This window comes from Pristis pectinata, chromosome 20 (genome assembly GCF_009764475.1).
Source record: "Pristis pectinata isolate sPriPec2 chromosome 20, sPriPec2.1.pri, whole genome shotgun sequence".
NCBI lineage: Eukaryota > Metazoa > Chordata > Chondrichthyes > Rhinopristiformes > Pristidae > Pristis > Pristis pectinata.
The window spans coordinates 33990290-34011644 of NC_067424.1; the positions used below are offsets into that span (position 1 = coordinate 33990290).

At 41.9% G+C, this 21355-nt stretch overlaps 1 protein-coding gene across 2 annotated transcripts in view; it reads left to right on the forward strand.

Annotated features, from left to right (window-relative positions):
* The window catches only part of LOC127580831 (bile acid receptor-like), a 74227-nt gene extending 54702 nt beyond the window's left edge, over window positions 1-19525 (forward strand). For both annotated transcript variants that reach the window (XM_052034756.1, XM_052034757.1), the window contains 6 exons: window positions 396-500; window positions 3730-3829; window positions 5167-5295; window positions 9254-9382; window positions 10330-10443; window positions 18676-19525. In XM_052034756.1, the coding sequence (XP_051890716.1) occupies window positions 396-500; window positions 3730-3829; window positions 5167-5295; window positions 9254-9382; window positions 10330-10443; window positions 18676-18914 (816 nt within the window). In that variant the 3' untranslated portion in view covers window positions 18915-19525. The remainder of the gene's footprint in view (window positions 1-395; window positions 501-3729; window positions 3830-5166; window positions 5296-9253; window positions 9383-10329; window positions 10444-18675) is intronic.
* The last annotated feature ends 1830 nt before the right edge of the window (window positions 19526-21355 follow it).

Here is a 21355-nt window from a genome sequence, read left to right on the forward strand (position 1 = left end):
GTATGTAGTTTGAAATCATCTGCAGATAACTACTACCTACTACAATCAACACTGCATGGAAATTCCATTTTTACATGTTGAAAAGGTAGATTGTTAAACAAATTAATGATTGGTGAGCTCATTTGTCTTAAAAATAATGAAGATGCCAATGAAAGGTGCCAATGTTCAAAGATTTTCACAATAGTGATGTGCAAATGATGGGATTTGCTTTGTGATTTGTGTATATTCCCTGCTACTTATATGGAATTCTGCATATAGTTCTCTGTGAAACCACATCAATATGTATTACAGATCTAGGCTCCGTTCTTCTCGACAGTGCATCTAACTTAGATGAAGGCTGCTGAGATTGCACTGAGCTGCTGAGTAGTAAAAATACCTTTTTATTGTTTATACAGATCCAGGAGAGAGTAGAGTTTACAGCTGAACAACAACAGCTCCTTGATTACATTGTAGAAGCTCATCACAAGTACCGAATACCCCAAGAAGCAGCAAGAAAATACGTATGTAATATGCAGATTGAAAACAACTTCTTCTGTTCAAATATTATAGCCATATCAATACCATTGCCTCAAAAGAATCAATGGCAAATTTGGTTTATGATACCATCTTCAGTTCAGCAGCAGAACAGTGTTATGTGGTTTTGTAGAGATTGTATAAGTGCATTATTAAATTTTGACAATTGCATTGTAAATCATCCACGTTGATGTGCTTAGAACAGCTTTCTAACCAATTTAGTATTGTTTCCATCTTGTATAAGATATGGAAAAAACATTTTGTTGGACACAGTTTATATTTTAATAGATAACAAGTGTATGAGAATTAGGAGTAAAAGTAAGTTAACTGCCTGAAAATTTGGTCACATAATGCTGCCTTTTGCAGTATTGTGTATTACAATCAGTATATCTCCACCTGGAACATTCTAATATCCAAATTGAATCACCCATTTGAGCAATTTAACAAATCATTTCCAGTCACAAATCATGAAGTACAGAGCAGCTGATCTCGGCTGAACGGGTACCTAATGAAGTCATTCCTGGTGTAACAATAATTTAGAGCATTTGCTGGAAGGAATTACATCATGTTGGCCCAATCACAGCTTGTCATTATGTACTCAGCTAAACCAAGTTTGAATAGCATTTTTTTGGCTTTGTCAACATGATTTAGAGTGGATTCCCGTGCAGGTCCCCAGATTCCAGATCATTCCTGGGAACGAACTCAAGGAGGTCCCTTTTTACTTTATTTATTTATCTAATGAACTTCATCTCTCCCTCCTGCACCCCCCAGCCCAGTTTACAACCCTCATCCAACCCCTCCTCACCCACCGATCAGCCCTACTCACTGATCTCCTGACCCAAGTCCCCACTCATCCAAGCCCCAGTTCTGCTCATCCAAACTCCCACCTCCCCCAACCCCTACAACAACTCCTCCACCATCACAGGCCTAATTACCTCATGTTGTGATGTCCCTTTTTTAATCCAGTGACCACCTTGGTCCGCAACTTACTTTTTCTCCTTCTTGTGCTCTGCACTGGCACAGAAAGTGAAGGACAGACAATGCCTTGTGTAAAGCTGTTCCAGGAACATTCAGTGAATTGTGCACCAATGCATTTATGAGCAGTACTTTAGCAATCAAGGCTGTTGTGGCTAAGTATTCTATCACAGCAAATGAATTTCTACATGAACAATGTAAGAACACTTCATCTAGAACCATAGAACACTACAGCACAGAAAACAGGCCATTTGGCCCTTCTAGTCTGTGCTGAAACTTTATTCTGCTAGTCCCATTTACCTGCACCCAGTCCATAACCCTCCAGACCACTCCCATCCATGTACCTATCCAATTTATTCTTAAAATTTAAGAGTGAGCCCGCATTTACCACATCAGATGGCAGCCCGTTCCACACTCCCACCACTCTTTGTGAAGAAGTTCCCCCTAAACCTTTCCCCTTTCACCCTAAAGCCATGTCCTCTCGTACTTATCTCTCCTAATCTAGATGGAAAGAGCCTACTCGCATTAACTCTGTCTATACCCCTCAAAATTTTGTAAACTTCTATCAAATCTCCCCTCATTCTTCTACGTTCCAAGGAATAAAGTCCTAACCTGTTCAATCTTTCCCTGTAACTCAACCCTGAAGACCCAGCAACATTCTAGTAAATCTTCTCTGCACTCGTTCAATCTTACTGATATCCTTCCTTTAGTTAGGTGACCAGAACTGCACTCAATACTCCAAATATGGCCTCACCAATGTCTTATACAACCTCACCATAACATCCCAACTCCTATACTCAATACTTTGATTTATGAATGCCAGGATGCCGAAAGCCTTCTTTACAACCCTGTCTACCTGTGATGCCACTTTCAGGGAACTATGTACCTGACCTCCCAGGTCCCTTTGTTCCTCCACAATCCTCAGTACCCTACCATTTACTGTGTATGTACTACCTTGATTTGTCCTTCCAAAATGCAACACCTCACACTTGTCTGCATTAGATTCCATCTGCCATTTTCTGGCCCATTTTTCCAGTTGGTCCAGATCCCTCTGCAAGCTTTGAGAGCCTTTCTCGCTGTCCACTACACCTCCAATCTTAGTGTCATCAGCAAACTTGCTGATGCAATTTACCACATTATCATCTAGGTCATTGATATAGACAACAAACAACAATGGTCCCAGCACCATAGAAGAAGTGGTGTTAGGTTCGGTTGGTCTAATCCATTAAACCTGATTACCTGATAAAGTTAAAGTGGAAACAGCTGGAGCAGGAAGACCAGAAATGAGACTTTTGGATGTTTCTGGATTAGTAGGTGAAAGATTGAAATGGTAAGAAACCAGATAATATAGTTAAAGGAAAGGAGTCATCATTCATTGAATTTATGTTATTTCATAACAAAATAGCATTACAGCCTATAATAAGACTTTGCATCTCATAATTGCAAATGCTGGGTATGGGAGTCTGTTGAATGAAAAATGGCATTTTCCTCTGCGAAAAAAGTATTGAATCTGAAGAATTAAGGCGCTCTTCCCTACCTCAACACAAATAGGATCTAAGATAGTTCCCAAAAAGTAAAAATAAACATATTGTGTAAATCTGCAATAAGTACTCAGTATTGGTATATTATTGTCACTTGTACCGAGGTACAGTGAAAAACTTGTCTTGCATACCGATCGTACAGGTCAATTCATTACACGGTGCAGTTACATTGAGTTAGTACAGAGTCCATTAATTTAGTACAGGTAAAAACAATAACAGTACAGTACAGAGTAAAGTGTCACAGCTACAGAGAAAGTGCAGTGCAATAAGGTGCAAGGTCATAACAAGGTAGATCATGAGGTCAGAGTCCATCTCATTGTATAAGGGAACTGTTCAATAGTCTTATCACAGTGGGGTAGAAGCTGTCCTTAAGTCTGGTGGTACGTGCCCTCAGGCTCCTGTATCTTCTACCTGATGGAAGAGGAGAGAAGAGAGAATGTCCTGGGTGGGTGGAAACAAAGCTGATGTTTCAGGTTAATGACCTTTCACTATTTTGTTCTCCACAAATGCTACCTGAGATGCTGATCATTTATTTCCACCATTCTCTGTGTTTATTTAATATAGTTCCCTTTGGGTATGTGACACTTCTGGGGAGAAGCGTTTGATTTATGTTATAGTCCTTTTATGGGTTTAGATGATTAACCACATTGTTTCCTCACAACCCCATGTGTCATATCTGATACCGCCACCTATATTTCAGTTGTTGGAACCTGCAAATCCTGTGGAGGATTTTCTCCGGCTGTCAGAGAATGCTACCTTGCAAGTGGAAGTATTGGTAGAATTTACTAAAAGATTGCCAGGTGAGTAGATGTGAAGTTTTCTGTGTTTCACGGATTACACAATGGGAATAGGGCTGCAAATAAAGCTTCAACAATTTAATGTGCAACTGCAAATCCAAGAATGCCTCATTTTTCTTGAACTGCACTATTAAAAAAACAAATGAATCAGAATCACAGGAAACTGCAGATGCTGGAATCTGGTGCAAAAAAAGTGAACCGCTGGATGAACTCAGGGGGTCAGGCAGCATCTGTAGAGGGAAATGCACAGTCGACGTTTCGGGTTCAGAGTCATGGGTCCCTTTCCCTCTACAGATGCTGCCTGACCTGCTGGCTTCCTCCAGCAGTTTGTTTTGTGAATTGGAATCACTTAGTTTGCTTATTATGGGGAAATAAAGTGATATATGTGATGTACAGAGCAAGAAAGCGGTTGTTCTTCTATCTCTCTACAAACACGACCCGACCTGCTGAGTACTTCGAGCATTTTCTGTTTTTTTTCCAGATTTTCATCAACTGCAGATTTATTTCAAACATTTCCAAATCAAAACAATTAAACTTTAAACTTTACTTATACAGCACGGTAAACAGGCTCTTCCGGTCCTACAACGCCATGCCACCCAATTACACCCATGTTAACCTACTAACCTGTACATCTTTGGAATGTGGGAGGAAACTGGAGCACCCGGAGGAAAACCACGTAGTCACGGGGTGAACGTACAAACTCCTTATGGACAGCGGCGGGAATTGAACTCCGGTTGCTGGCGCTGTAATAGCGTTACACTAACCACTACACGACTGTGCCGCCCCTTATCTTTATTGTATATTGGGAATGCATTTATTTCTCCTTAGTGGAAAGCATTTTGAGGACAATTTATTTAAAAAAAAGTCATGTTGCTACCTGATCCTCTTGAATGTGAAAGGTTAGATTAAAGGCCATCACCCATTTCTTTTGGATATCTCTTCATTTTGTCACCTGCCCAGTGAAGCTATAGGTTGAAACCTTTTAAAAGGACTCCTGCTTCATTTACACATATGCCCTTTGATTGCACCTCCCAGGAGCTCATTCAGAAATTCCTCAGTAACAAAAATGTTAAAACTTTCATATTAGAGTTCAAGCTTTTTTCCTCTCCATTCTCCCTGAGAAGCAAATATACTCCAGGTGCAGAGGATCAAGAAAATTGTAATACAGTTTTAAAAATAGAAATTATCACAACTTATGAAGCAAAAGTATTGGAAAACATCAAATTTGGATCTATGTAAATAGTTTTATGTCGTTGATTTGCTTTATATGCATTCCAAATTGGTAAACAAAGAGGTTGAATATTATGTCTGGAAATTCAGTAGTGTGTATATTGTTTAAGGATTCCAGACATTAGACAATGAAGACCAGATTGCATTGCTAAAAGGTTCCACTGTGGAAGTGATGTTCCTTCACTCTGCACAGCTGTACAACCAGCGCCTCACACAGAGCAGTCACCAATATATTCAGGGTAAGTAATGGGAGATTCAAATAAAGAATGTATGCTTCTTTCACTTCTATCACTCTCAACTTTTAGTATACTTGCTTACCACAAGAAATTTTAGAAAATATAAGAAATGCAGCAGGGGATTTAATATGCAGCAGCATGTTCCCCCATAAAGGAGTGTGATTAAAATTAGAAATTGTACTTTAGTGATGAGAGTTTAGCCAAAGGGAGAACTTACCTGGCTATCTATGGATAGTACTTTGGTATATTTTACAGGCACCTCAGGAAATATTGAACCATGGTTTAACATTTTGTTCTGAAAGATGGCACCTTTAACCATGCAATGCTTCATAAGTAATTCATTGGTGTGTTAGCTTAGATTTTGTCTTTCCAGTCTCTGGAGTGGGACTTGAAACCTAGATGTTCTAACTCCAAGGTGAGATTGCTACCTATCCTAAAGCCAAAAGAGTCTCTGGAAACTTTTAAACAATATTTAGTAGTTTAACACACATAGGGCTTTGCCAACAAAAATGTCACTGCCTGGAAATTTGGACACATAGCATCTTTTCAGTAATCTCATATGAATTCCCACTCCCTGCACCCTGTGTTTCCTGGAATGGAACACAATTGAACTACTATCATCAAATCAAAGATCATCTGGGCACTTCATGCTACAAATTGTTCTTGCTTAGATCAGTCATTTCTTATCCTGGATGAATGCATAATAATATCACTTCATATATAACACTTGTGTAGACCATCGCTAGAAGATATTAGGTCACATTGAACTGGCCCACCCTGGCACTGGAATTCAGGTGGTTCACTTCACTTATTTAGCTATTGGCTTTACCTCAGGATCAGACATATGTATTAAAATATTGTTCCCCACAAACTGCACAATATTTATTCACTGTACAAGTCAAACAGATGAGGAGACTTAGTTGTCTGCATCTAGCCAACTAAAACTAGCAGTTGGGCTGAAAGAAGAGCTACAAGGAGCTGCAAAGCTTCAGGGCCTTGGAGGTAGAGCCTGTAGATAAGCAGAAGTAAAAGGCGGCGGCAGCTACCAGGTGAAGTTCTCCCAGCTGCACATAGTAGGCTAGGATTGGCTGCATGGGATGAAAGGAGCTTCCTAATAGAGACAATTTTCATAAGTAACAAGCAAAATAAAATTTGCCAATGTAAATGAAGTGACCTTCTCCTGACCACAACCCTTACAGCAACATCGTCCATCAATAAGTATACAGGAGAATTCACATAAAATCTTCTCAGATCATGCTTAACAGGTTCACCTACACAGAATACTTCACTGAAGGATTCCCTGACTCTGTAATTTAAATGACTTTCTACAAAATCTTGCTATTGGCACAGGGTGAGAGACTTCAACGTCGACTATCAAAAGTGTTTTCATATCACTACTACTGAGTTGACTGGGTTCCAAAAGACATAATGGGAGGTGGTGAGAGAACCACACCAGGGATAAACCTGTTTGATATTCTCATCAATTTGTCTATTGCAGATGTAGTCATCAGTATTGATGAGAGTTACAATCACTAATCCTTCATAGAGACATGTTCACACTGCTGACACCAACATGTTAAAAAGGGACAAGTTTATTATAGACCTGACAGCTCAGAACTGATCATCCATTAGGCACTATGGATCATCAGCAGAAGCATTATCGTATTCCACCACAATCTGTAATGACTTGGGTGGCATATCCTTCACTCTACCAAGTCTGGAGATCAACCTTGGTTCAAGGAATATAAAAAGAGTAGCACCAAGTGCAACTATAAAGGTCACCCGAGAAAAACTGCACAGGACTAGAATAGACAAAATAGCTAAAACAGCATGCAATTCAACAATTAACAAATTGGATTAGATCACCATTCAGTTTGAATAGTGATGGACCACTGATCAAGTAACTTGAGGAGTCTCAGGCCTGTTCTGCCTTTTAATACAATTATGGAGAATTTTACACCTCAAGTTCACTTTTGTGCCCGAGTCTCATATTCCTTGATTCAAAGACCTACCAATCTCAGTCTTGAGTATGCTTTGTGACAGGATCCGGAGACTTCTGGAGAAGGAAGTAGCAAAACTTTTCAGCAATTTGTCATTCATGTCCTTACTGGCTGACTTTTTTTCTTCACAATATGAGTCTTAATTCTGAGCTCTCCAGTCAGAAGGAACAATCACTTGATGGCCTTATTGAATACAGTAAAACTCTGTTAATCCAGCACACCTGGTACCTTGATGGTGCTGGATTAGCAGATTTTCCAGACATTTAGATGTTATTCCTATTAATACTTCAACACACTTTTAATTCACTTTATGTTACACAATAGAATAATAAATTTTCCAGTGTACCAGGAAGGACAAGAAATAGAACCAGGTGAGTTTCAAGGAAGAGCCAGAACCAGGGCCCTTGAATTTGAAAGGGAGCACTGGAATTAGCACCTTGTGAGCCAGATGCTGAACCATCAGGATTTCCAGATAGTCGGATACTTCCAAATAGCAGATTATCTGAGCTTTATTTCTAATGAAGACATGGGACTCATCACAAGAATCAATTTCGTGTACCTGCACTTCATTGCTTCCTAGCCAAGTGAATCTATGCTACTGAAGAATTCTGTGTCATATCCAACACAAAATAGTCTGCTATATTCTACCTTTAGCTTTCACTGCATCCCATCATTGATGTAATGCCAGCTGTGCATACCATCTTCCAACTGCATGGCAGTAACTCACCAGCACCTCCTCACTCTCACAAGCAGAAGCCATGTCAGAAGGTCAAAGGCAGCTGCTACCTGAGTGCTGTTACACCTGAAAGAAGGACTGCAAGTACAAGACATGCACACTTGGAAATACATTTTTCCTTTTTTATATACTTCCTCAATAAATACATTGAAGCTATCTCCGTAAAAACAATGTAAACATTCCTTCATCACAAGCACTATGGTCAGGAAGGGGGCACCTCACAACTTTCAAATGGAAAACAGAAGAGAAATAAATGCAGGAACAGTATTGGTGGAATGTACCTTTTTTTAATATTGTCTAATAAATGACTTGTAAACCATGTATTAATTCTTTAAAGGATAGCAATGGATTGTTGTTTCTCAATCTATCAAAGATTTCTCGTATCTCATGCCTAATTAATAAGGCAAACTAGATCACTTTCAATCTTTATATAAAATTCTATCATATTATGATCACTATTCCCTAAATGCACCTTAACTACAAAATCAATTAACCCTTTCTTATTGTATAAAACTAGATCTGTGGTTAGTTTGTTTATCCACCCTGCTGTCATCCACATAGGCTGCAAGAGCCTCATACTTTGGTCAAGTACAAGCACTGAGGCTCCTCCAAAACAACATGGATCCTCATACCTATTTCACTTGTAGTCTCACATTGCCTAACTCTATAGTTATTAATCTAAGGGGTTTGATTATCTTCTGGAACAAAATACACAAGTAACTTTCTCCCTCCCTGATACATTATAGGGAGGCAGAACTTCAGCTTATAGACTCTGAGACTAAATTCCTCAAGTTTTAGATATCTTCTGCAGATATGTTCAGCAACAATTTTTTGAAATTCATCCAGCACTTTAGGTAGGAACGTGCCTATGGTCCACACCCTTGTGCCCACCTCATTTTGGTTCAAGCTATCTGACTTTATTGCTGATGACTCTAAACTTGATTGCTATCCAAAATGGTGGAATGATTTCTTTTATTAGTATTAATTAGGAATCTATTATTTTATGTATTGTGCAATGCATTAAATTAAACAAATTAGAAAAATAATTTCATTTCCCTCAATTCTGAATTGCTTTGTTTGCACTGAGGATTAAATATTTGTTAATGTACAAAAGTAAACCTATATTGCATTGCTGTATATTTGTTATGGATTGTTATTGGTATATTAATGAACTATAACCATTGAAAACTCCCTATTGTAAACTATTCTTTTGCTTGTTCTACAGATACTGATCACTATTCCACACTCCCTGGGTGTTGTCCCAGCCAATGCTTTGAAGAGCATATTCCAGCTGTTATGATGGAGCAGTCTAATTTGGATGAGATCTCAATTGTAGTTCCAAATCGCACATTAGGTACCATCTGCTTGTATACTATCACAGTGATGCAATAATTGAGGGAAAGGAGATTACTACACACTGTTCAAATTTCGCTTCCTTGTTGAATACAGGCAGAATTTTGTAGAGTAATTTTTATTTTAACTGCATTTTTAATTTCCTCAGTTCATTAGAATTAGTCCATATGTTATGTATTAAGAACAGTAATTCTATGAATTCTTATCCCCATTATCCGTATACCTACCTCGTTATCTACACGGGCACCATTCTCATGCTCTCTTCTCATTAACTATCAGATACAGAGAATATTGTGAAAATAAAATTTAAAAAAATACATTTCCTTTCACAGCAGGGTTCATCTTTATACTCTCTTTGGGATTTCTCACCTACCCATTCCACCATAGCAAGTTTCCTGGCAACATGATTGGAGAAGGAGCAAGAAAAGCCTCCTGAATTTAATACCAGTGTCCTTACTTATCCATTCAATGCAAATATGCACAAAATAATGAACTCCACAGTCATGATGATATTACTGATGTGTAATTTTTCAGATCTATAGATCAAGCAAAGGAGAAAAATAGTTCCACTTTATCTTTGATATAATTCAATTTGTGATATAAATTTAGAAAATAATTTCATTAATTCTGAATGAATATCTGAATAAAACTATAATGGATTGCAGTACTCAAAAGTTTGATTCCATTTCCACTTCATTGCTTTCTAAAACAAAGCTTATAATACAAATCACAGTCTCATTCAAGTATGCTAAAAGCAAATGTATGGTTTTAAAATGCTGTAAATTCTAAGTTAGACATCTTGACTAACCCTTCTTGGTCTCTTTTAATTTACCTTATTCAACTACAACTTTTTCAAGCATCCCATCATGCTTCAAATTATTGCTAATCATGTGTGCATTTTGTTGAAGTGAATTTGGAAATATTAATGTTGCTCCTCTATATAACCAGGTATAGCTGAAGAATTTATAACACCATTGTTCGATTTCTACAGAAGCATGGGAGAACTGAATGTGACAGATACTGAATATGCCTTACTTTCTGCAACCACAATTCTTTTCTCAGGTAAAAAATTCACTAATTAGGTTGGCCAAGGAATATAATTCCGCTTTAGTTCAAATGCAGTTAAGGTAAAATGTTGTGGAAGTTAATTGGGAATTAATGAGCAGATTAAGCACATTGGTATGGTTGGTAAAAAGGACTTCCATTTACTAATTTGCCCTAATTGGAATTTAATTGGAAAAGACTTTGGGCTACATTTTAATATCCTTACAGACTGGAAAAGGCCACCAGCAGGTGGAAGACCTGAAATTTTCTTCATCACATTTATAAGTCAGCCATGATGTTTACACATTGCTCCTGGTTTCCTTACCAGTTAGGCTGAGTGAGTGTCATGAGAATGCCGTTGACTCAGTTTAAGATCTATAATACCGAGGGATATTGCAAGCATTACATTCATGGATTCTGGAAATGGATGAAGAACAGAAGAAACGTGAGAATAGATGTGGCAAAACAATTGCAAAATTCAGTGTAGCATTGTGGTGGAAAGGGTGAGCAGCTTTAAGTTTCTGGGCATCAACATCTCAGAGAATGTATCCTGGGCCCAACACATTGATACAAAATCATGAAGAAGGCACATCAGTGGCTTTGCTTTGTGAGGAGATTCAGTATGCCACCAAAAACTTACAAATTTCTGTAGATGTACTGTGGAGAGCATTCTGACTGGTTGCATCATACCCTGGTATGAAGGCATAGGATTGCAAGAGGCTGCAGAGAGTTGTAGGCTCAGCCAGCTCTATCACGGGCACAACCCTCCCCACCATCAAGGACACCTTCAAGAAGAGGTGCTTCAAGAAGGTGGCATCCATCACTAAGGACCCTCATTATCCGGGACCTGCCCTCTTCTCGTTACTACCATTAGGGAAGAGGTACAGGAGCCTGAAGGCTCACATTCAACGATTCAGAAACAGCTTCTTCCTCTCTGTCATCAGATTTCTGAATGGTCCACGAACGCTACCTCATTATTTCTTTTTTTTTGCATTATTAATTTATCTTTGTAATTTTTCTGTATTGCTGCCGCAAAACAACAAATTTCACGTCATATAAGTCAGTGAAAATAAATCTGATTCTGATATCATACTGGATACAGAAAGGACCCAATGAGTGATTATTTTCCCCTTTGATGAAGGGATAAGCCTGTAGATCAAAAAGGCGCAGCTACAGGTTAATATAGAGGTGATCCTCTATTCCCAGATTTAGTGCTGCAAATAGTTTAAAAACTCCTCAGATCAGGAAATACGAGAGCAATGATATATTCGCCTACATGCTGATGCAATTATTATTCCAGCCTCATCAATCTGCATCCTTCAGTTCCGTCCAGCTCATCACTCCTCATGCCTGTTCACCTTGCAATCACTCATACTTTGGTGAGTTTGTTAAGAAGATTTGGGGTTTCATCTGGTAACCCACACTGGCTAAATGCCTCTGTCTTTGCTTGTGATGCACAATATGCGGCCTAAAGAGCACATTTATTCTACTTGATGTATCTTTCTGGCCTGTCCAGAAACTTCCGACACGGCTGACACGGTAGTTGCCACGTGTTTCCACCAAAGCTACCGGCACAGCCACGGGGGCTGGATAGTTGTCCCATTTTTCTTCTGTACAAACTCTGTGTCATAAAGAGCGGTCAGTCAGTGACTGTCTACTATCCAGAAATTGTTCAGTTGCTAATAAGAGGTTTCCACTTCTTGTTTTATGGAACTCTGGAAGACTCGGGCTGATGCTGAAATAACAGTTAACAGCAGGCGAATAGCAGATAATGTTAAAATCCTCTGGCTATGGTGTCATTGTGACAAAACTTGATCTAGTGGTTGGCCAGAGGTCTTTGAAACCCGTGTTTGGCATACATATTTAAATGAAGCTGGGAGTAATATCTTCTGCTGGCGTGGAGACCGTAGATTTATTGCCAGAATTGGTGACTGGAGAGAGAGATCTCAAGGCTCCCTGATATCTATATTCTATCTCATGTAGCCAAAAACTTGCTTCTCTGGATTTGAAATTAGCAACAAGCATACAAAATATAACCTTAAAAAATTTACCCAGATGGTTCTAATTACTTTCTTTAATCTCTTTTATCTATACCACAATTTATGCATCAGGACAACAATGACTCTCTCTAAGGAGATTGCTCACTCTGTGGTTGTACCATCTTAGGACTTATGCATACCAAGTACTCATTCTTTGGCAGGTTTGATAAGAGAAGTAGTTTTGGGGTTTCATCTGGTAACCCACACATCACAAGTGAGCAAGAAATGATAAGGGATAAGGACAGCAGTGGAAAGTCTGCAACATAGGGTGCAAGACGCTCTAAGCTTTGTTTAGTTGGATGCAAGTGCTGCATCTCAGGGGCTATTGATTAATCAGGTGGCCACTCATTTTGATTAGTCTTATTGGTGGCAAAGTTGATGTGATTGCCTGCCTATAAAACATGCCTAATGTAATTCATGAATGGCCAACAGCAAGAGGAATCTTTTATGACCCCTCTCACATGTTTAACTGCATAGAAATGAGGCACAAGCTAGCTGTTGTTGAATGTCTTATGATTATCGATCATAATCTTCTCCTGGTTAACTAGTTAGGCAATCAAAGCCATTCTAAATGCTCTTTCTCCATTCTAAGCAGTCATTGGCAGAAGTTCCCAGGAGTCAGTGGAAATTTCCTCATGGAAGCTTTAAGCACATCCTTGAATCTCTCTCTCTCTCTCTGTCTGGTAATCTATTCTTATGACAGAGCTTGGAATGAAGTGTCTGTTAAAGGATTCTGATGTCAGGAATGCGAACAATATAGCCTGCCCAATGTAGCTGACTGAATGTGACTAGGGTCTTGGTAACTAGGGATAATGGTCTGGGAGAGAACACTGACATTAGTTGGCTTGCCTTTCCAATGATTTATGCACACCTGCCAAAGAATGAGTACTTGGTATGCACAAGTCCTAAGATGACAGGTCTCAGAGGCTCTCAGGAGGGCTGGATCACTACTTCCCAGTAGACCATGAGTTTTGTGCCTGATTTGAGGTCTTGATCTTCAAATACCCTTTCTCCTCAATTGACTAAAGGCCATGCTGGTGCACTGAAAGCAGTAGTAAATTTCTATCTTTGCCGCAAGATGGCTCCCAAGATAAGGAAAGTGGTCCACCTTTATTGTTGGAGTGCAATGGAAAATTCTGTGACAAAATAGAAGGCAGAAATGATTAAATGATAAGAAATAATGTTGGAAGGCAAATGTTGGTGCAACAAGGCAAGGAACAAAAGCTGAGCTGGATAAGCTGTAATTGGCACTATTACCAGCAACTGCTCTTTGAAAAATATAATATTTGTGGTAATGATCTACTTATGTTATTATACGTTAGTAATAGTTCCCTCTCCTTTATATCCACCGAGATCATCAGTCTATAAAAACTCCTCTGGTCTTAGCAAGAAACATCCCTGTCACCAACATGCCTTTCATCTCCAAAGACATTGACCATGTTGCTTCTTTCCAAATTGTTCCCAATCTTTCTTACAATTCTATGTCTGATCATCTCCAATTATATTTTGACCTTTCAGCAATACTGAAATGGCCCACATCAATGTTGTAAATAGGATTTTTATGACTGTGGCCATATTAACTCTCCTTCCTCATCCTTCTTGATCCCTAATCTTTGAAACAGTCAACAGACTGTCTTCCCTGAATGCTTCTCCTCCATTGTATGGGACATTTTCATCTATCTACTTGTTTTTGGTTCCCCTCACAAGCTCTTTCCCAACCCAATAGTTTCGATGCCCTTGCCTGGCAAATGACTGAAGCTAAACAAAATCATTCACAACCTTTTGGCAGCAAGTGCTTTGATGAAAGATCATTAACCTGAAATGTTAATTCTGTTCTCTCTCCATAGATGCTCCCTGATGTGCTGAGTATTTTCAACATTTTGTTTTTATTTTCCACATGCAGCTTTACCCTTTTGATTCACAACCTCAGTGTCCTGTTTGACTTTGAGATGAGCTTCAGTTTAAATATTTGCACCATGACTATTTCTATGTAGATATCATTAACTGACTCTAGCCTGAGCCAGCTCATCTGTTGCTGAAACCCACACATTTGTATATATATTTTATTATATAGCTACTCAATGCACTCTTGGCTGGTCTTCAGCAACCTGTCTTCCATTCATCATAAATTTATGCTCATCCAAACTTTGTGCCTCATCCCCCCCCCACCCCCCCGCTCATCCCTGACTTAAATCAGTCCACTACTCTGGAATTCCATCTCCATTTCTTGATTCTTTAAAGTGCTCCTAAAAGTCTACCTACAGTGCTGGTGATCAAGGGGAGGTTGTCAGTGGTGGGGTGTTGATTACTGCAGTGGGGAAATAGAGATTGCAAAAGCGATGGGGAGTGTTACCAATAGCAAAGGAAAGTGTACTTATTATTGTTGGGGGCAAGCATATTAGCTTGGAGGATGGAAGGAAGCATTCCTCCTGGCTCTATAAGCAATGATGGAAGGGCAATTAACTATTCCACAAAAAAATCTGTGCATCTGTTTAGCTGCAGTTTTTCCTGAGGCCAGGGAAGTCTCACCAGTCAAAGCTAAACCTGGTGCACAGATAAAATCAAGGTACATTCATTATAAAACATAAAATGAACAAATCAACACCTTAAGGATAATTGGTTGCCTACTTCATTCATGCCCCCTTTAACCCTTGGGTGGCAAGTAAAAGTCCGGTTAGACATAGATCTTCTGTAGTGGCCCATCGGTGGCCACGGGCACATGCGCAGGAGTGCGATGCAGACTAGCCGTGGGGTGGGCCTTCTGGCGGGGACCGCACGTCACGTCCGCTGGAGAGGCTCTCGGTTACTTTAGCGAGTGCGCGCGCTTGGTTTGAGTCAGTAAAGTGTGCTCCAGTCCAGACTCCGCATTTCCGCGTTTTCTTTTCTGCCACACGCCGCGTACGGCTACATTTGGTGACCCCGATGCTCCCAGACGGCATCTGGAACCCGCGACATGAATCCCAATGACTCGCACAATGCAGTCTCGCTCAAGCTCCTGACTTTCTAGGCCGCTCAGCCCCATGTTTGGTTTGAGCAGGCTGAGGCCCAGTTCAGCATCATGAGACCCCTGTTTGGCCTGATGGCCGGCAAGGCCAAGGAGGTGGAATGGGACGCGGAGTCCATGGAAGCCTTTGAGCAGACCAAAGGGGCATTGGCGAAGGCGGCCCTCCTAGTACACCCGAGAGTCAATGTACCCACGGTGCTCCTGACACGGCGGTTGGCGGAGTCCTGCAGCAGCTTGTCGAGGGCCAGTGGCAACCGCTTGCCTTTTTCAGCCGACACCTGCGACCACCGGAGGTGAAGTACAGCGCCTTCGACAGGGAGTTGCTAGCACTCTACCTAGCCATCCGGCACTTCTGGTATTTCCTTGAAGGAAGGGATTTCACCGCATATACGGACCACAAACCCCTCACCTTCGCCCTCACAAAGGTATTGGACCCATGGTTGGCTCGGCAGCAGAGGCACCTCTTGTTTATCTCGGAGTTTACCACCGACATCCGCCACATCGTGGGGAAGAACAACGTGGTTGCTGATGCACTGTCTCGTCCCCACATCCACTCAGTGACCACCTCAGCCCCGGGGTCGACTACACGGCGCTGGCGCAGGCACAACAAGCGGATACTGAGATCCCGGCCTATCGCACCACCGTTTTGAGACTCCGGCTGGAGGACGTCCCCGTCGGCCCTACAGCGGTTCGGCTCCTGTGCGACATGTCGACTGGCAGACCTCGGCCTGTGGTACCAACAGCATGGAGGCGGCGGGTGTTCTACATGCTACACAGCCTGGCCCACCCGTCCATCCAGGCATCCATCAAATTGTTCTCAGTCAAATTCGTCTGGCACAGTCTGCGCAAGCAGGTCGGACAATGGGCCAGGACCTGCGTACACTGCCAGCCCGCCAAAGTCCAGCGGCATGTGAAGGCTCTCCTCCAACAATTCCAACCGATGCTCAGCAGGTTTCAGCATATCCACGTGGACATCATTGGCCCCCTGCCCATCTCCCAGGGCACCAGGTATATCTTTACCATGGTCGACAGGTTCACCAGATGGCTGGAGGCCGTGCCGCTAGTGGACACATCCACGGAGTCCTGCGCCAGGACGCTCATCGCAAACTGGATCGCCAGGTTCGGACTTCCAGCGAACATCACCTCCGACAGAGGAGCACAGTTCGCGTCAGGGTTGTGGACAGCACTGCCACAGCTCCTGGGCACCTGGTTACACCACACCAAGGCATACCACCCACAGGCCAACGGTTTGGTCGAGCAATTCCACAGGCACCTCAAGTCAGCCCTGATGGCGCGCCTCAGAGGGCCCAACTGGGCAGATGAACTTCCCTGGGTTCTACTGGGCATGCACGGCCCCCAAGGAGGACCTGGGCACCTCCTTGGCGGAGTTGGTTTACGGCACCCCCCCCGACGGTCCCGGGCGAGTTTGTGCCAGAGGCCCAAGGTCCAGCAGAGACGCCGGCGGAAGTGCTGACGAAGCTGCGGGACAAGGTGGGGAGCCTTGCACCGGTTCCAACCTCCAGACATGGCACTACACCGTCTTTTGTTCCTAGGGATCTCAGGGACTGTGAGTACGTTTTCATTCGCAGGGGCATGCACAAGTCCCCTCTGCAGAGGCCGTACGAAGGACCCTTCAAGGTGATCCGGCACAACGGATCTACGTGTGTCGTGGAGGAGGGGGGCCGCGAGGAGACCTTCACAGTGGACCGCCTCAAACCAGCGCATTTGGACATCGGACAGCCTGTGAAGGTGCCCTCACTGCGCCGGCGGGGCAGGCCACCCAAGAGGGACACACAGACTGGGGATTCCAAGCCCCCGATGGGCGATTCTGGGGGTGGTGGTGTAGCGGCCCAGACCTGCAGGACTCGAACTGCCATCGGCAGCTGCGGGCGCATGCGCGGGAGCGCGATGCAGACTAACCGTGGGGCGGGCCTTCTGGCAAGGACCGCACGTCACATCCGCTGGAGAGGATCTTGGTTACTATAGCCAGCGCGCGCGCTTGGTTTGAGTCAATAAAGTGTGCTCCAGTCCAGCCTCCGCGTTTCTGCGTTTTCTTTTCTGCCACGCGCCGCGTATGGCTACACTTCCATATCTTATGTAGCAGTCAACCTAATCCGTCCCATTTTTGACTGTTAGAATTCTCACCTTTATCACCAGGAGTTTACACTGAATTTCTTGCAGTTGACTTTCTACAACCTGAATCTTTGAACTATTATTCTGTATCAGAAACATTCCTTTGCCATGCTTTGTACATGTCAAGCTATTTCACAAGTGTCTTGATAAGAGCAAATATCAGAAAATATTACAGTAGCTTTCTTATAACCACATTTATAGAATTGGTGTTCTTTACTTTTGTGGCTTCACCTTCATGGCATTTAAATAACATGCCACTTACGATTTACAAGTCATTTTGTGCCACAACTAACTTAAGGAAAAATAATTGAATTACTGCGGTGTAGAAGGATTTTTGTTCCTAAAATATTAAATTATTATTAAGTTTGAAGTAAGTAGAAAGTGCAGTGTATGGTTTCACAAGTAGGAGTGAGAGTGTAACATCCAAAAATCATTCCCACAAATGTACCTAATGCCCTTGGCAAGTATTTGGAAAATCTTCATTTATTGCATAAGAAGCAACAAAACTTAGATGGTTGGTTGAGTCATTGGAGTTTTTGATTGATTGCTTTATTTACTGGTGGGAAGGTCAAGAAACATATTGACTTTTAAAAGCCCAACAAACAGAGAATTTTCTTAAGTCTGCTCTTTGGAATTTTCAACAGTCATGTTACAACAGGGAATCAAATTAGCTGTCCAGGAGGATCCTATATGCAGCCCTAACTTTTGTACTGGTTTAACACTGGTTTGCTTCATTCACTTGAACAATTTTATTGGAATGCTTGGGGAAACGTGGGTTTAGATTTTATTTTGACATCAGTCTGGCTGTTATGTATGGGCTTGGCAGAGCACAGAAAGAAAATTAAGTCACGCTGAATGGTGAGGTTTTCCATTAATACTTTCCATAAAACCGGTGGGTATTGTTGGGTACATTCCAAAGCTCACAGCCAGATTTTCTTTTCAACATTTTTCCAAGGCAAAGTTTAATGCCCTGACTAAAAAAATTAATATCTATCCCCTGTGCTTGTATTGTTGCAGTAAAATCATGCCACTGACCATTGTTCACATCTTAAGGCTCATCATTTTGTTTTGCAGATCGACCCTATTTAAAGAATAAAACGCATGTAGAAAAATTACAGGAGCCTCTTTTGGAGATTTTACACAAATATTCCAAGATCCATCATCCTGAGAGTCCACAGCGCTTTGCTCGTCTTTTGGGTCGACTTACTCAGCTTAGAACTCTTAACCACAATCATTCAGAAGTATTGATGTCTTGGAAGATAAAGGATCAGAAACTTACACCCTTGCTGTGTGAAATTTGGGATGTACAATGATGGATTATTGCAGAGCATTGTTATATATTTTTGGACTGGTCAGTGCAAGTGTAAGCCAAGCTTTTATTTTGTAGTACAAATTCGTGGCAAAATAAAAGATGGAAAATCTCCCTTTAATTTCCTTCAGTCAGCAGCTACTTTGCCAAATCAATTGTCTCGGAACTCATTAGTCACTGAAGTTTTATTAATATAATCTAACTTTTGTTTATTATACTGATCAACAGCTTGTCACTTGGTTGTTATATTTTTACTTTGTAAAACATCTGTTCTTACTCGGTACAAGGATAACCCACCAATAATTAAGACAGATGAATTCACTTTTTAAAAAAAATTTATATGAACTGTTCCATTCCAGGGAGTTTATTGAGAAATTTTAACTACAGCAATAGATATAAAATCAGTTCTTGGATAGTTGCATTCCCAAATATTTTTAAATTCTTATAATCAGTTTAATTTTAACATAATTTTATATAAAATATTACACAATGCTGGGTTAAAGTATGGACTTACCAAAATCACCAAAATGCATTTCTGATTGTTTTATCATATCTATTATGTGTCAATGATTTATAGAAGAAAATGTAACATATCTTGAAATGGTAGAATTTAAGAATATTCAATAAACTATTATATACTGTTCTGAATTTTAATTGAAAACAATAGGCATCAATAGAATCTACAGAGGGTTTCATACAGAGTAATTAAATATAAAAACTTAGTTCTACATTCTGTAAGACAAATTAAATGAAACTAGATGTAACACAAGGGAATTTGTATTGTCACTACAAAAGTAGGCACTGCAGAAAATTTATTGCTTGCGTGGTCTTCTAGCCTCCTTTTGAGTTATTTCTTAATTTGTTTTTCCACTAATTGATTATTAGAGTTGGATAGGGTGTTGGTGAGGCCACACCTGGAGTACTGCACACTGTTCTGGTTCCCTCACCCACAAGGGGATATAGTAGCAATGGAGGCAGTCCAAAAGAGATTCACTGGACTAATTCCTGGGACGAGAGGATTGCCTTATCAAGAGAGGGTAAACAATTTGGGTCTGTATTCTTTGGAGATTAGGAGAATGAAGGGTGATTTTAATGAAGCACACAAGATCCTAAGGGGGCAATAATATGGGAGATGTCAAGATGTCTTTAACGAGGGGACGTAGTTACAAGACAAACCACAAAAAACAAACTGCTGGAGGAACTCAGTTGGTCAGGCAGCATCTGTGGAGGGAAATGGTCAGTTGACATTTCAGGGCAAGACTGAGTCGACAAGATAAGGGATTAGTCATCTAAAACAGAGATCCATAGAAATTTCTTCTCGCAGTGAATGTTGAATCTTTAGAATTCTCTGCCTGAAGAAGCTGTGGAGATTAATTCATTAAAGGTAGAGGTAGATACATTTTTTGAAAGATTGGGGAATTAAGGACCATGGGGATCTGACACAGAAGGAGCCAAATCCTTGGGTAGATTAGTCATGATCGTATTGAGTGGCAAGACAGGCTTGAAGTTTGGAGTGACCTACTCCTGCACCTATTTTCTTGGATTTGTGGCGACTCACCGTCTAGTCGGGCGAACCGGCTCGGCAGTCGGGTCGTGCAGCGTCGGAGCGACGAGGCCCAAGATGGCGGCGGGCCTCGTCTTTCCGAGCGACGGGGAGAACCCGCGTGCGGGGAAGTCCTGATGACGTAGGACTTACGTCATTGCCGGTTGTTTTGGGCGGGAACATTCTCCCTTAAAGGGCCCGCGCAAGGCGGGAAAATAAACCAGTTCTGTTTGGCAATCCTCCGAGTAGAGTCTTGTTTTATTCCGCGGTAGCAACCGCTACATTGGTGACCCCGACGGTCCAAATGGCTTTTGGACCCGCGAAATGGACGACAGCGCAGCAGCCAATGCAGTGGCCCTCAAGCTGCCCACCTTTTGGACACTTCGGCCCAGCGTCTGGTTTGATCAGGCCGAAGCACAATTCCACCTTCGGCAGATCACCTCCGACTCCACGAAGTACTACCATGTGGTTAGCTCTCTGGACCAGGAGACAGCCGCCCAGGTTGGAGACTTCATCCAGTCACCTCCGGAGGAAGATAAGTACCCGGCTTTCAAAGACCTTTTGATCCGGACCTTCGGCCTCTCCCGTCGTGAGCGCGCCGCCCGCCTGCTTCATCTGGATGGCCTGGGGGACAGATCCCCATCTGCCCTAATGAATGAGGTGCTGGCATTGGCCGAGGGACACAAGCCATGCCTGATGTTCGAACAGGCCTTCCTCGAACAGCTCCCGGATGACATCCACTTGTTGTTAGCTGACGCCGACTTCAGCAACCCCCGTGAGGTGGCTGCCTGGGCAGATGTCCTGCGGAGGGCCAAGCGCGAGAGTGGTTCGTTCGTCAGTCAAATCACCAGGCTGTGAGCCCAACGCCCGCCTCGCCCGGCCCCAGCAACCGAGTAGCCACG